Source organism: Colius striatus, chromosome 12, assembly GCF_028858725.1.
Source record: "Colius striatus isolate bColStr4 chromosome 12, bColStr4.1.hap1, whole genome shotgun sequence".
Classification (NCBI taxonomy): domain Eukaryota; kingdom Metazoa; phylum Chordata; class Aves; order Coliiformes; family Coliidae; genus Colius; species Colius striatus.
In genome coordinates, this window is record NC_084770.1 from 24,423,966 (window position 1) to 24,440,283 (window position 16,318).

General features: G+C 51.3%; 1 protein-coding gene across 2 annotated transcripts in view; it reads right to left on the reverse strand.

Annotated features, from left to right (window-relative positions):
- The window catches only part of UBXN7 (UBX domain protein 7), a 28,827-nt gene extending 13,202 nt beyond the window's left edge, over positions 1-15,625 (reverse strand). The window contains exons 1-5 of one of the 2 annotated variants that reach the window (XM_062005875.1): positions 15,516-15,625; positions 11,769-11,916; positions 9,763-9,830; positions 7,567-7,632; positions 5,102-5,214 (exon numbers count right to left, since the gene is read on the reverse strand). In XM_062005875.1, coding sequence (XP_061861859.1) covers positions 5,102-5,214; positions 7,567-7,632; positions 9,763-9,830; positions 11,769-11,916; positions 15,516-15,588 — 468 coding nt within the window. In that variant the 5' untranslated portion in view covers positions 15,589-15,625. Of the gene's footprint in view, positions 1-5,101; positions 5,215-7,566; positions 7,633-9,762; positions 9,831-11,768; positions 11,917-14,912; positions 15,218-15,515 lie in introns of those variants that run through there. The other variant, XM_062005874.1, reaches the window with a different exon arrangement.
- Between the last annotated feature and the right edge of the window lie 693 nt (positions 15,626-16,318).

Below are 16,318 nucleotides of genomic sequence, written 5' to 3' on the forward strand. Positions count from 1 at the left end.
TTCTCACAAGGGACCTCACACACAGTCCCTCCTACTAATGTAAAGTGCCAGAATCCAGTCACCAGGAGAGAAAAGTGGGTAGGTGACACCTAAGTAACTGCCAAGGGTCCTAAATATAGTTGTCATGCTTCCATTTAGAGACCCAGTTTGAGCTAACCAATTCCAGGCAACCAGTTTAAGACAGAGATTAGGGGCACTGCCCAAGCTCAAAGGGAACAGAAGTCCTTATGTTGTTTGAGGCAGTTGGATTGCCTGAGTCCTGCATTCTAATGTGATCCACAGTGGATCAAAAGAACAAACTGAAAAACATATCTCTGGAAAGCGCATCTCACTCTTCTACACTTGGTGTATCTTTCAGTGTTAGTGAAAATTTGTCTCTGCCTCTCCTCAGCCCAGCCAAGGGCCTTGAAAGGATGCAAGGAAGAAGTTCCACACAGAACATTTGCAAAGGTGAGTTTTGCACCTGCAGAGCAGGTTTAGCTTTTGAAAGGACTTTCCTGCTAAAAACAACAGGTTTCACACTGGATGTTTAAAAGAGCAGAGTTAAATTGCTGCCATCTCACACACATCACTGCTCTTACCCAGCTGCTGGGGTACGAGGTGGATGGAAGGAGAAGAGTGTGGGAGGAAGAAACACTGTGGGTTTGGAGGTTATATTGCTGGGTCATTTTGGGAAGTGGCAGAACAAGGGAAGGCTCAGGAGCTGGCTGGCATATCCCAAAAGCTGTGTCTGATGGCTTTAGGTCCAGTCTCCTACATCACCTGTCCCTCATTTCTTCTCCTCCTTTGAGGTAGAAAGGCCGCCAACAGGCACTTACAGAGCACAGGGGCAGGGTAAGTGCAGGACAACCACTCTCTGCAAGCTCCTCTGTTCAAGCCTTCAGCCATCAACTGAGTAGGAGTTTTCAAAGATAGAGAACAGATCTCAAATGTAGACTAAAAACCAAACCAAACCCAATCTGTCCCGAGTTTATCTTTACTCTTTCTACCCACTCACAGTTGTCATCGCTACAACAACAAACCAGCAACGTGGTTAGACAATATGTGACAGAAGCCTTGGTTTACACTCAGCACTGGCTCTCAGGGGACAGCCTCTAGCTCTTGTAGCACCAGAAACAAACATGTTTCCCTCTCATTGGAGTTTTCTGAACCACCTATGGTTTATAAAGGCTGTGGAGGGTCTTCCTTGCTCAGCTTTCCTGAAATGCTCTGCTCCCTTACGTCAGCAGAGAGAAACCAGGAAGTGGAGCCAGCATCTTGTGACCTGCTGGACATCTGCTAATCAAGCATGATTCAGTTTGGAAGATGATAAGTGACAGAAAGTCACAGCATAAGACTACCTAACAAGAAGTATCCTATCATGCTACACTTCAGCTCCTTGCCAGGAGCAAGGAGTCGGGCAGCAGCTCCTGTGCCAAAGGTGCATCTGCAGGCTACGGCTTGCCTAGATGCACCTGATGCAAAGGTAATTGCACCATCTGAGCACAATGATTAGCTTCCAAACTATCCTGCTTGCAAAGAAAGAAAGAAAGAACTCAGCATCAGCTGTAAAGCAGGGAGCAACCACAAAAAGCTGAACTTGTAAAATGAGGAAAGTTCACACAGCCAGCCCTGGAACAGCAACGTTACACAACAGAGTCACTGCACACAGGGACTGAGATCCCAGGGAGCACCAGGCACGGAGCTGCAGTGCCAGAACTGCCTCCTCCCTAGACAAGAAACGTGAACCAAGTCAATTTGGTGTGTACCCCCTCCAAACCATAGAATGGTGGGGATTGGAAGGGACCTTTAGAGATCATCCAGTCCAACCCCCCTTGCAGAAGCAGGGTCACCTAGATCAGGTCACACAGGAACGTGTCCAGGTGGGTCTTGAAGCCCTCCGAGGAAGGAGCCTCCACACCCTCCCTGGGCAGCCTGGGCCAGGGCTCCCTCACTGAAACAGGGAAAGTTTGGCCTTATGTTTAAGTGGAACTTTTTGTGTTCCAGCTTCATCCCATCACCCCTTGTCCTGTTGCTGGCTACTATAGAAAAAAGTGCTGCTCCAACCTCCTGACACCCACCCTTTAGACATTTATAAATGTTAATAAGATCTCCCCTCAGTCTCCTCTTCTCCAGACTAAACAGCCCCAGTTCCTGCAGACTTTCCTCATATGAAAGATGTTCCAGTCCCCTGATCACCTTGGTGTCCCTGCACTGGCCTCTCTCCAGCACTTCCCTGTCCCTCTTGAGCTGAGGAGCCCAGAACTGGACACAGGACTCCAGGTAAGGCCTCACCAGGGCAGAGCAGAGGGGGAGAAGAACCTCCCTTGATCTGCTGCCCACACTCTTCTTGATGCATCCCAGGATGCCATTGGCCTTCTTGGCCATGAGGGTACATTGCTGGCTCATGTTTAGCTTATTACCAATCAGCACTCCCAGGTCTCTCTCTGCAGAGCTGCTCTTCATAATTTCGACCCCCAGCCTGTCCTGGTGCAGGGGGTTGTTCCTTCCCAGCTGCAGGACTCTGCCCTTGTCCTTGTTGAACCTCAGGAGGTTCCTCTCTGCCCAACTCTTCAGCCGGTCGAGATCCCGCTGAATGGCAGCACAGCCTCTGGGGAATCAGCCAGTGCTCCCAGTTTGGTGTCATCAGCCAACTTGCTGAGGGTCCCTGTGTGCCCTCATCCAGGTGGTTGATGAAGATGTTGAACCAGACTGGCCCCAGAACCCATCCCTGTGGAACTCCCCTGGCCACAGGCCTCCAACTCGACTCTGTGCCATTGATCCCCACCCTCTGGGCTCTGTCATTCAGCCAGCTCTCCATCCACCTCACTGTCCACTTATCCCAGCCACACTGCCTGAACTTTCTGATGAGGATGTGATGGGAGACAGTGTCCAAAGCCTTGCTGAAGTCAAGGTAGATAACATCCACTGCTCTCCCCGCATCCAGCCAGCCAGTTATGCACTCATAGAAGGAGTCAAACCATATCTCATCACATGCATGAAGAGACGAACACCTGCAGCTCTTGAAAGCAGTCTTTGAGACTAGAAAAAAGCCACACTGCTCTTGGCAGAGCATGTCTCCTGGGCAGTTTATTTGTCAAGTTTAACTTAAAGTTCAGTATTGCAGTAAGACAAAAACAGGTACAAACCCCTTGTGCAGCCTTCACTGCTGACAGCCTGGCTGCATAACCACACGATGCTACTCAAATACAGACTTTTCAGTGACTTTGTGTTTTTAAGCTCTGACAGTTTACAGTAGGGAGGAAAAAAATGGCAGTTCAGGTCAACATCTTGCTGGCCCAGCACCTGTTTGCCCCTGGTTTCCACAGCCCCATCTCACCAGTCCCTACATGGCTAACAGCTGTGGCTCAGTGTTCAGAAGGGCTGCAGGATTCAGAGTCTTTCACAGATTTGCAGTATCACATCATTCCCACCATGTTTCCAGGGTGTAGTTCAGTTAGCCACACATTTAACTTTACAAGCATGGTGATCTGAAGCTGCTCTGTGTGTGAAGGACACTGTTTCTGTGTGAACTGCAAGTTCCAGAAAAGTCCATTCAATGCTTGAAAGTTTCTCTTCAACAGAAGTTCAGTCTCTCTTACTCTTAAGGGCTGGGACTACTGAGCTAAACAAACCAGCAACTTCCAGCACCTTACTGACAACAAAGTTTCTTTGTAACTGAAGAAAAATCAAGTCTCTTGGGGGAAACCAGAGAGAACTACATCTACTATCAAAATCAACCTTAGGCTATCCAAAGAGAAGCCACAAAAGATGAGCAACAAAGACACATGAAAAGCTTAGTAAGGCCAGATGCCACCAGTCTTGCTGAGTCTGAACAGTCACAAATCCCAAGTGATTCTACAATGAATGTACAGGGCACAATGCTGGCAGAAGGGTCTCATGCACCCCCACACGGGTTAGAATACTCCACACCCCAACAATGGCAAGGAAACCACACTTGGAGTAACACTGAACAACAAGAGCATCAAAATGACATTGTTTAGTCTTTAGTTATTTGGAATGGGATGGGAGTGATAAAGGTCTCTGATCTCTTGCATAATTTATCTAAGCACACAGAGAAGGAAGAAGCCAATAGCAGCTTGCTAGAGATGAGATCTGAGCCTCTGCTCACTGGATTCACAGGAGGCCTGACACTTGAAGCACTGCAGCAGCATACGGCCATATAGAGTACAGTGGAAGGGGTGATGGTCAGCACACTGAGAAGCTGAAGGTTTTTATTGCAGTGAAGTTGAGGAGCAACAGTTTGAAATGAAGGGTATCCCACGGACAAGGAACTGTATGACAACAAAAAAGTGTCCTGGTCTTTCAGTCTGAGTCGGTGCAAAGAGCAGGACAAGGTGTGTTCATACACATCCATCTTCCCCTTAATGCACAAGACTCAATAAGAATGCAGACTTTAAGACAATCAGGTCTATCCATGAGTTACTTCATCCTCTGAAACTGCTTTTGATGCAGACGCCATAAGAAACATTGCTGAAGTCTGGATAACATTTTCAGGCAGACAAGAGGAAAGACCAGCACACATCTCAGAGCCACAGCAGAGGTCAGAGGCAGCTCCCTGGCCACGTATATGTTCCAGTTTGGAGCAGCACTGGGCATTTGCAAAGTGCAAACAGGAAGTCCCCTTGCCACACACCACGCTGGGCCACAGCCCTGCTAAGCATCACCAGCTGGATCACCTGACAGAGCCTGGTTTGAAGTAAACCCTGAAGCACATATCACAGGGCAGGGATGCCCCAACTATTTCAACCTGCTCATCCACTTCCATTGTGCCAAAACAGCGCCTGAGCTTCTGAACAGGGCCCCTTGCCAAGCCCTTCCTGTCACAAGCACTCCTGGCTTCAGCTGCTTCTGGATTGTGCTCTACAGAGATACTTCAAGGGATGCACTTTGTCCATTCTGACCAGCCTCCCTTGTGCACTAAAGTCTTTCACCAACACAAACACCGTGGTCCTGCCATCGTCAGTGGAGTCCTTCACCAGGCCATCACCATTTCCACATGCAGCCCACAAATACTTATCACTGCACAGGCTTTTCTAACTCCCTGATCACCTGACAAGGGACCCAAGTGAAGGAACCACACCAGAATCTCTGGACTCACCGTTTCAAAGCTGCCCTTGTGCATCAGATCGATGGGAGGCCTGAAGAGGTCTGCCAGAGTCGTCAGTTTCTTATCCACTGCCCCACCATTGCGTAGCTCCTGCTCCTGTCGAACTGCACAGCCCCAAGAGGAGAGGAAGCTGAGTTAGACAATATACTCACAAGATGGGTTTGTACTTGGCTGTAGGCTCAGGCACAAATGCTAGAGCTGCTGAACTGCTAGCTGCCACGGGAGCACAGGACCCTGCTTGCTCTACCTTCCTCAAGCACAGGGCTTCTCTTTCCCTTTCAAAAGACATAAATGTGTCAGCAGAGGGGGGTCATGTGCCAGTGTTTGAAAACAAATGAGACAAAAAAGCTGTGACTTGTCCCCAGTGATGATGTTAAACAAGGAAACTGAGCTGGACTGCAGCATGACAGCTTTTACTTGGAGTATTCCTACTCTGGTGTTTCCAACTGTGAGGCAATTCCACAGAGAAGCAAAAAACCCCACAAACCCAGGCTTCAGTTTGCATGGAGAAACATCTCTGGCTGTTTGCATTAATTATCTGCTCTCCCCACAACTGGTTCAAGGTGCCATGGGCTCCTTCAGGTGACAGTTTTCAGTATCCCCAAGCACCCCACTCTGAGCATGTTTCTCTTTGGTATCAGTTCCATCCAAAATAGCACAGAACACATTTCCCACATAGACACGACCATCTACAATAAAAGGTCAATGACAGCAATTGCTCACCTAAAAACACAGTGATATGAGGTATGTCATTGAACAGAGTCAGCTGAAATGGGCAACAACTGTCCCACCACTAAAACCTTTCCAGTAGCAAAAGGAGCTGTCAGTGGGCCACAGAGCACAAACCATTGTTGAGCAGACAATAAACCCCCCCACAGGGAAAAAACATCCCTGTGGAGCTGGCCCAGGGGGCAGGAAATAAGCTGGACTTCCACAGGGCCACTTGTCAGAGACTGTCAGATAGAGAAACTCCTGCAGAATCACAGCATGGTAGGGGTTGGAAGGGACCTTTAGAGATCATCCAGTCCAACTCCCCTGCAGAAGCAGCTCCCACCTAGATCAGGTCACACAGGAATGTGTCCAGGTGGGTTTTGAAGAGCTCCAAGGAAGGAGCCTCCACACCCTCCCTGGGCAGCCTGTGCCAGGGCTCCCTCACCTCACACTGAAACAGTTTGTTCTTATGTTTAAGTGGAACTTTTTGTGTTCCAGCTTCATCCCATCACCCCTTGTCCTGTTGCTGGCTACTATAGAAAAAAGGGATGCTCCAACCTCCTGACACCCACCATTGAGATACTGGTAAATGTTAATAAGATCCCCCCTCAGTCTGCTCCAGACTAAACAACCCTAGTTCCTGCAGCCTTTCCTCATATGAAAGATGTTAGAGTCCCCTGATCATCTTGGTGGCCCTGCACTGGCCTCTCTCCAGAAGTTCTCTGCAGGAAGTTTTACCAAAAAGCAGGATAAACCTTCCCCATGAGGCCTCACAATGATTTCACACATTGGGCATCGTTAAATGTCTTATTACAGAGTGCAGGTGATGAGAAAGAATTAGAGTAGTATGATGGTTCTGTAAATGGTGTCTCCTCACTTACACACCTGCCACTGAGCTCATTACTGGAAAACCCTGATCAAACCTGTCAGGGGAAAGGAAGTCATTCTGCACACTGCCTTTCCCTGTGGCATCCAACAGCCCCATGGTATGTGGGAATCTGTCCACGGAGAGGCCTCCTGAACACTCCAGCAACATCAGAGGCAGCAACTGCACAACAGCTCTACCTCAGCTTTGAAATGCTGAGGGTTCTGCTATCAAAGAGTCATATTCTGTGAAACTTAACTGTCTAAACAACAGTCAATGCTTTGTCACTTGGGGATTCTGCATAGGAACAGAGAGACAGTGGCAAACAGCAATTAACCTCACGAGAACCCTGTATGCAGTCAAGGAAGGAGTCTCAGGGCTACTCAAATCTAATTCAAGTGCCAGAATGACCACTAGCTAGCCAAGAAAAACTGAACTTGGTTTCTTCATAGGTATTAGCTCCTTCCCCTTTTAATTCTCTCTAAAGCAGAGAAAGTCTGGGTTTTGAGAGTTACCGATAAGACACTTGTCACATGAAAGCAGACAGAATGCTGCAGGTCTTGCTTTCCTGCCACAAGCAAGCATTGGGAGCAGCATCCTCACTACCTGCTTTGTCTGTGCTCTGTACTCTCCCTTCAGCCACACCAGAACTATGAACTCGCAGCCTTACCTGCTCCATCACCGTGGAAGGACCACGGCAGCAAATGGCACCGACACAAGCAGCTGCCTGATCACGTCAGTAAAAGAACTCCTTTTGCTCTACAGTAGGCCATTTAAAAACTGAAAGCTGTTCTAGTCTACAATGGAATGCATATTTCAATCTTACTTGCTTTGTTAAAGACCAGAAGACCCTCCAGGTTACTGATCTGTAGACACTTACTGGTTTCTGTCTGGAAATCCCGAAAGCCGTCGAATATGGAGCGCGCAGGTCTGCGGCGTTTGGGAGCTTCAGAAACAACAAACCATCACAAGCATTACTCCAAAAGGATACTGTCCAAATAACTGCATGTTAGTACATTCCATCACAGGTGTGGGGGAAAACAGAACAGGAACCCAAAGCAGGAATGATGTGGGATGAAGATCATCAGGAAGAGGACGGGAAGATGGAACTAGGCAGCTTGCAAGATCCGTTTCCTCGCACGTCCTCCCTTCAGCAAACCTTACCCCAGAAACAAAACACACCTCAGCACCACACAGAAGTTTAAAGTCAGCCCTTTCTGATGGGCTCTCCAAGGCTCATCAGCAACACAGTGGCAGCGCTGTCACAGCATCAGCAGGTCACAGTTCCAGGCAACACTGTCACCAAATTCACTTCAAAAGATTAAACCCCAGGGGAGAATAGCTCATTAGGGAACACATTTGGTTTCTACACAATGTATTTCTACTCTTTTCTAATCTCTCATTCATATCCTGTTCCAACTGGACTAGCAACAGCCACACTCCTCTGCTGCATCCAGTGTCACTGTCTGCAGGGAAACCTTCAGAGCAGATGAGCTGCAGCTGGACAGAGACAGCGGCCCAGGCAGACGCTGGAGTGTCTGAAAGCACCATCACAGTACAGCACCACAGCACAGCACCACCACTGCCCTGGAGTGCAGAATGGAACTGCCTGCCAACACTTATTCCAGCAGTTCCTCCCTCTTACCATTAACTGAAAGCAAGAACTTTGAAAGCCTGTTCCAAGACACAATAAATAATGAATTAAAGGCAAATACAACTTACACCCCCTAGAAACCTGTAGCAAGAAAAGCTTGACCTACACACAGGTCACAAAACAAGTACCTCCAAAACTCCATGTGAGAGACCTTTGTGGCTTGGCACCACACAAGTGGCCTTAGTGAGTGTGTTAGCAGGAGTGGACCAGACAGTGCCAGGAGGCTGTTGCTGGTGGTGGCTGTGTGTTACAGGTGGGTAGAACAGGACCAAGCATTAGGGCCAGGAGACTTTAATCCTTCAGAGTGCCCTCAGCACATTACCTTCCTCTGGAACCACCTCCCAGCTTGTGCATCCTGGCTAAAGACCTCTCTGACATCAAAAATAAAAAGGATTAAGAAAAAAGACAATTCAAGGGCCAAACCTGAAGCTTGGCCCCTTGGAACTAAACAATTGCAAAGAGCATTTCCTATGGGTAGAGACCACTGTGAAGATGAGCACTTGCATTTCCTGCCTTGATAAAAAGGGCAAGACCCTCAATCCTCTGGGCATGACAAAAGCCATGCAGAAATGGCATGGGCAACACCAGAGGTCTCACCTAATATCACAAGGCTGGAGCAGGTAAGGGTAAAAAGAGAGTCTTAGATCTCCATACAGACACCGCAGAGAGAACACACTGGGTGTGCCCTGCTGCAGGAGTTCCTCCTCTGTGCTGCTGTAGAAGCACACTGCACTACCACAGAGGTTTGAGGCTGAGGATCTGAGATTCAGAACACGAGTGTACAATGTGAGCACTGAACAGTGTTTCAGATGAGCATCCAAAAGAACACAGCATTGCCATGACCCATTTCCTTGGAGAAAAAACAATGTTTCAAAAGCAAAAGTGATAAACAGCCTCAGAAAGCTAGAAGGCCAGCTGCATGGTGCAGTTCAAGGAGCCAGTTCCACTCCTACATTAGAAATAATGATGAGCGACACACAGTTCAGTCCTCCTTTCTGGTCTGTCTCCTCGCTGAGAAACCTGCATTTGTCCTCTTTTCACCTGTCAGTCAAGGCTCAATCTTTTACCTCCCCACTCTGACCACTTTTGCAGCAGGATAACGTGACTCTGAATCCCCAGAAGGCAGAGGTCTACTCAGCAGAGCAACTGCCTGCTGCCTCACAAAGTCCCATGAAACCAATGTCAGCAAATCAGCACCTCTGGGAATGCAGCATCTCTGCTGTGTGAGGCTTTCAGTAACACCGGTGTTATTTCCAAGCATGCAATCACATTACAGGGCTGCAGAGTTACAGCAGGGGGAGAAAAACCAACCCAAGAACAAAATTACACACAATGTTTTCTTCAGATTCAGCAAGTTCTGGTTTGCTTTTGTCACTGAGCTCATCCCAAGGTAAAGAAAACAAAACAAGACCAAATGCCTACCTCCAAACAAGGGCTCGGGCTCTACTAAAATCTCCTGTTTCTGAGGGATTGGAGCTCGAACTTCATCCCTGTCAAAGGGGAAGAAAAAATAAAAGGGAAAAAAAAAACCCATCAGAGAGATGACAATATTCCAAGTAGTACATAAATCACAACCCATTGTGCTCCAAAGGCTCCTGTGACTTGAACCAGCTAAGGATGCAGCTGTGCCACTGCACTGAATCAAGAGATGTGGGGTCACAAGGAGAACATCTATTCCCACTCATGGCACTGTCACAGGACTTGGTACACTCTGCATTCAGATCTGGCATGGCTGACCTTCCTAAGGCTGGACAGAAGACTACACAAACCCCAGAGTGATTTGACACCAGTCAAATGTACTACTCAGACATTCTTTCAATAACTTTCTTAGAATTTGGGCAAGCTTCTGAAGACTCAGAAAAGGCTGCTAACTAACCCACTTGCCACCCTGCTCCCCTGACTGTCTACACAGAGAGAAAGAAAGTATTATCTCCCTTATTACCAGCTTCCTTCTGTTGGAAGACTTTTTGCTTCCATGTGAAGATCAAAGCCCTCTCCCTTCCAGGGGCAGGAAAACCAGATGGGCAAAACCAGCTCATTTGCCCCCATTTCTGAAGCAGTTCTTTGCTTGCATAGCTGGGCTCCCTCACATATCAACCACTCAGTTATGCTTGCAGAGACTGCTGGACAGTGTGAAACTGACTAGGAGAAGGAGGGGACTCATAAGGGCTCTGACACAGCATCATCTCCTCAGTGCAGTCATCTGGCCCACCCAAGGAAACCCACTGCCATGCCCTGCCTGGGAACTGCTCCCCGAGTGTCCTCTTCCCTTGGGCTCTCTGAAGCTGTAAAGTGTGCTGTCTGTGGCTCGACAAGGAACTCCCCTAACGTCAGCAAGATGCACTAACCTTGCTGTTAACCTCCACATCCCTCACTGCTGTTGTGAAGCTACTTATGGTCCATTTCGCAATACTTATTGTTCTCTCTTCCCAGGGATAACACTAAGCTGACAGGCACCTGGAGGGTGTCAAGTATAAGAGAGAAAGTATTCCAATAAAACACTTGGATCTTAAGGCAGTGAGGTGCCAGAAGCTGCCCAGAAAGAACTCAACACCTATAGACAGAGAGTTAACTTCCCTGCCTGTCAGAGCAGGAAGGCACCTGGCATCATCTGTAAGGGTTAGTACTAAGGGAACTGGTTCAATTGAAACATGTGCTTCAGATGTTCGAGGGGCAAGAATTGTGGTGGTTAGTTGCCTTTTTCCTGAAGTGGAAGATTTTCACAGAGATGAAAAACATGGCTGGGTTTAATTCAGAACATTTAATGAATGTGACATATACCAATCAGCTTCCACTCAAAATACTCCATTTATCCCAAGCAGACGCATTAGCAGGCAGCCCTGGAGGAGCCTGTGCCACGCTCCAGTGGAAGTGCTCTTCCCTTTCCTGGCATTTGATGTGTAAGACACTGTTGCAGACCCTGTAGCTGCTGTGTGTGCACAGGATCTAGCCTTTGCAGTGCCAAATCTGTCTGTGCTTAAAGCAACACAACAAAACCCTTACGAATGGGACTGAGGCCACTCCATTTGTAAGCACCAAACCAACAGAACGCTCTCAATGACAAATTAACACAAAGCAAGATTGCTGCAGCAGTTGAAAATAAGAATCTCTCAATGCTGGATCCCCACTTTAATGTCTTGAGCTCTGTGTGCAAGAAACAGTACACACAAGCTACAGAAAGCTTCTGAAGCACATGCAAGAGACTGACTTGACTGAGATGAAGTCAACGTACCAACTCACACGGTGAGAACTCAGCGACCCAGAACAACACGGGAACAATCAGTCCAACAACCATCAAAGCAGCACACATTACAGAGAGCTGACAGCAGCTGGGGAGTGACAGGTGCCTTAACTATTTGTTCTGCCTTACACTAGTTCATTCTGAAGACAGAGCAGTGGTTTACATGGACAGTTTCCCAGGTACATACTCAGTGTGCGGCCGGACGGCAGACACCCCTGCAGAGCTGGTGCTGGGCTCCTCTGCTATGCCTCCACCATCCAGAAACATGGTGACAGCCATCTCCAGATTATTGTTGCATGCTTCCAGCATGTGCTTCCCCACGCTTTCACTGGCACCTGTAATGCCAAAGAAAAAGGAAGGCATTCAGTGGAAAGCATTTTGATTGGGAGCACTAGGCGCAGCTGAGCAGCAAGCTCTGACTCTCAAAGCCCTCAGAACGAGAAAGAGCACTTCATCAGTTGCCATTTATCCATGAAGCACAACTCCAGAATCACACAAACAAGCACATCTCCCAGAAGGAACTGCCTGCACAGAGGACACACAGAAATCTGCCTTTTAGCAGGAGAAAACTTTGTGGAAGCCACGAGAAAGGTTTCAGTGTGGTTTGAGGGTTTTTTTCTAGAGGTCAGATGTTTTCCTGGTACAATTTTCCCAACATTGGTGAGCACTCCCCCACCCCCACACAAACCCCCACCACATACACCACCCCCTGCCCCCACACACACACAAATGAAAACCTGACATGACATTTTCACAGGGAGACTACTAAATCAGATGCTTGAGATCTTTACTCACTTATAACAGGTATTTGCAGGTGCATGAAACGACACCCAGTTTAACTGATTGCATTGAAAGGCACACACCAGCAGAAGCTCATGTTAAGGGGAGAAGGAAGAAATTCAAGAGAGAGAATCACAGAATCATTTGGGTTGGAAAAGCCCTGGAGGCTGCTGCAGTCCCAGCCCTCCCCTCACCCTGCCCAGCCCACCACTACCCCACAGCACCTCAGCCCCACGGCTTTGGGATCCCCCAGCTCCCTGGGCAGCCTGGCACAGGGCTGACAACCCTCTCAGGGAAACAGTTCTGCCTCAGCTCCAACCTCAACCTCCCCTGGGGCAACTTGAGCCCCTTTCCTCTTGTCCTGTTACTTGAGAGCAGAGATTGACTCACCCCAGGCCACAGCCTCCTGTCAGGGAGTGTCAGAGAGTGCTCCTGTCTCCCCTCAGCCTCCTCTTCTCCAGGCTCAACACCTCCATTCCCTCAGCCCCTCCTCACAGGACTCAGTGGCAGCAGTACTTGTCTACACAGGTATTTGCACAACAACTAACATTTATTAACATCTCTCCTAAGCCCAACTAAATCCAATCTTATTCCTGCTGCTCAGGATGAAACAGTAGTTCTTAGCATCATGTCTAACTCTCTTCACAGAGGGTCAGCCTCTGACACACAACTTCTCCCCAGAAACCTCCCACCAACAGCAGCATCCTCATCAGTGGAAGCTCTCCTGCATCGAGCGGTTCATGCATCTGCTCACTTCGGTGTCTGTCTCTATAGGCAGTGGCCTGCCAGAGACTTTATTTTCATATAGGAAGAGTGGCAAAATGCAGCTGAACCAGTTTTGGGCCCACAGTAATTCTTACTAGGTTTCCTGCAAGTCACCATAACGGAGGAAAGCCTCTCCCCAACATCAGCCACAGACACCATCAGTTTGGGCAAAATGCGTTTGGCTGTCTCCCAGATTTTCTGGGAAGGACTCGAGCAGCTCTGGTTTGAACAGTCAGGATAAATCAGTGCTCAGGGACTGTTACATGAAATCACAGAGAAAGCCAAACTGACCAAGGGAACTGGTTCTCCTGGAAAAGCCACCTACCACGACAAGCAGGCGGCTGTGCTTTAACACCTTTGTTGGGAACAAGAAAGTACACAACAGAAGCTGGTGATGTCTGGAAAATGATGCAAGAGCATCAAGTTCACGTTCTTAAACAAACTGCTCTTTAGCACTTTCAGCTCACGCCAGCACCACGGTAATCAAACAACACCCGTAGAGCTCAGAAGGCGCTCACCGCCCCTCAGCCCCACTGCACAGTCCTGCATTGACACTCACTCGGGAAAGCTCGAGGAAGAACGACACCCAGCTCTCTGGTGCTTTACTGACACAGCAAGGGTTTGCACTGATTCCTCAGCACTCCCCAGGAAGCTGCAGAAGAGGCTCAACACGGGTTAAGGCTCACTGCGAATGCCAAAGAGACCCCATCAGTGAAGATACACCCGAGCCACATCCTCTTAGCAGCACTTTCCTGGATGGGAGCACCAAAGAAATACAACTCTGCCATCCAGCTAAGAGGAATATGTCAAGGACCCTTTCTCCTCCTTCCTCACAAGCAGCCACCGTGCAGCCTCTTCCCCACAGGCAGGAGGGATGTCTTACGTTGACAGCTCCCAGCTGAAGGCTGTGAGAGCCTGCCAGATCCCACCTTATCCACGAGAACAGCTCAGCAACAACATGCTTCCACACCACAGAAGGGTTTGGAGGAGAAGGGACCTTAAAGACCACCCAGTTCCAACCCCTTGCCATGGGCAGGGATACCTTCCACTAAACCAGAGTGCTCCCAGCTCTGTCCAACCTGCCCTTGGATACTTCCAGGGATGAGGCTGCCACAATCTCTCTGGGCAACCTGTGCCAGGGCCTCACCCGCCTCCCAGGGAAGAGCCTGCTCCTTGTACCTTAAGATACAACTTTACATTCTCTTATATGGCTCTTAAAGGTACAAGGCCCGTCAGGTTCTCTTCTTCCTTTGTGGTGTGAGAGCAGCGCCCTTGTATTCAGCACAAGCCACCTGTATGTGCACAAAAAGCTGTCAGGAAGAGCAGACTAGTGTCTGTGTCTGCCGAGGCTCAGCCCCCAGCAAGTAGCCTCTGCTGAGGAGGAAGCACAAGGCACACTCGGGCACGTATCACAACGAACACTCACTGTAGGCTCCTTTCATTCAGAGGGCTTATTCTGAAAGGCTTCTTTAAGGATAGCTGAGCCATCAGGAATTTCCCAGTGTAGCCCACTGACATGTTCACACCACACTGAACAGCCTCAGCACCCCTGTGCAGGATCTGAGCCCATCCCAGCCTGGCTAAGGGGACACGACCCAAACCTGAGCTGCTCAGAGTAACTGAATTAAAAGCAGCTTTGCTTCTATCAACTAAAAAGCCAAAGAAGTCTGGTTAAACATCCCTTCAACACCTGTCACGTAACGCCACGGGCAGAGGGGAACTCCGCTGCGGCAGACGCCACACAAAGCGTGCCGAGCGCTGCCGGCACACACGCGAACGCTGGCACCTGCGGCCACTGCGACGGACGAGCGACCGGCGCTTTGCCAGCGGAACCCTCGGTACGCCGGCCGCGCTTCAGGGTTATTCATCTCTACACGCGGGCGCGGGGCTCAGCCCCGGCCCGTCCCCAGCCGGCTGCTCTGCTCAGGAACGGGACGTGGCGGGTCCCGGGCCGGGCGGCCGGCAGCGGGGACAGGGACAGGCAGGGGCAGCCCCGGCTGACGGACCGGGGACAAGCGGGAGCGAACCCCGAGCCGGCGTCAGCAGCCAGGGCCAGGGAGCCGCGGGACTCCGCGCCGTGCGGGGCGGAGGCGGGGCGGGCGCCCGCGGCGGGCCGGGCCCCGGAGCGCGCCGGCTGACAGGCCCGGCCCGGCCGCCCCTCGCCGCGGGGGCAGCGGGAGGGTCTGCCGGGAGCCGGGCAGGGCAGGGCAGGGCAGGGCAGCGCGCCCCGGCCCGCCGCGCCGCTCCGCCCCGTCCCGCGCACCGCCTCACGCCGCGGCCCGCTCCCCCGGCGCGGCGGCGGCCGGGAGCCGCCCGCTGCAGGCCCGCGGCGGCGGAAGCCTCGGCCCCGGCCCCGGGCTCGGCGGGCCCCGGCTTCCGCGTGCCTCACCCGTGATGGCGGTGAACTGCTGGATTAACCCCTTCAGCGCCGAGGAGGCCGCGGAGCCCCCGTGCGCCGCCATCTTGCCGCCGCCGCACAACAACACACGCCGCCGGCCCCGGCGCTCTGCGCAGCCGCGGCGCCGGCGCCCGCCCGGGCCCTTCCTCCCCTTCCCTTCCCCCGCCGGCCGCCGGGGAGGCGCCTGGCCGCGGGCGGGGCGCAGCGCCTGCCACGGGCACGCCGGGTCCGGCCCCTCCGCGTCCCGCGCGGGCGGGAGTTGCCGTGGCAACGCGGCCCGGCCCGGCCAGGCGGGAGTTGCCGTGGCAACGCGGCCCGCCGCAGGCGATGGCGGCTGGCAGCCTGTGGGCCCCCACAAGCTCCGGCCTGTTGTCTCCTCAGGCGCGGAGGACAGCAGCAGCACCCAAACGCTCGTGACACGGACTGGGCTGCTCCCGGCTGGCTGAGGGGAGGCAGGAGCCGAGGAGCCCTGGGGCTGCTCCTGCCCAGGGATCCCGTTCCTGAGGGGCTGCGGGGAGGCAGGAGCCTTGGAGCTGCTCCTGCCCATGGATTCCGTTCCTGAGGGGCTGCAGGGAGGCAGGAGCCAAGGAGCCCTGGGGCTGCTCCTGCCCAGGGATCCCGTTCCACAGCCGCCCCTGCTCTCAGGATGCTTCTGCTGTCAGCTCTTCAAAGCGACAAGGGAACAGCCTCACCTCCGGGCAGGCTGGGCCGTTTGGATCCCGACGCTACCTGCAGCCATCGCACCCGCAGAAAAGGGGACGTTTCACTGCCTTCAGTGGTTTGACGCCACGGCC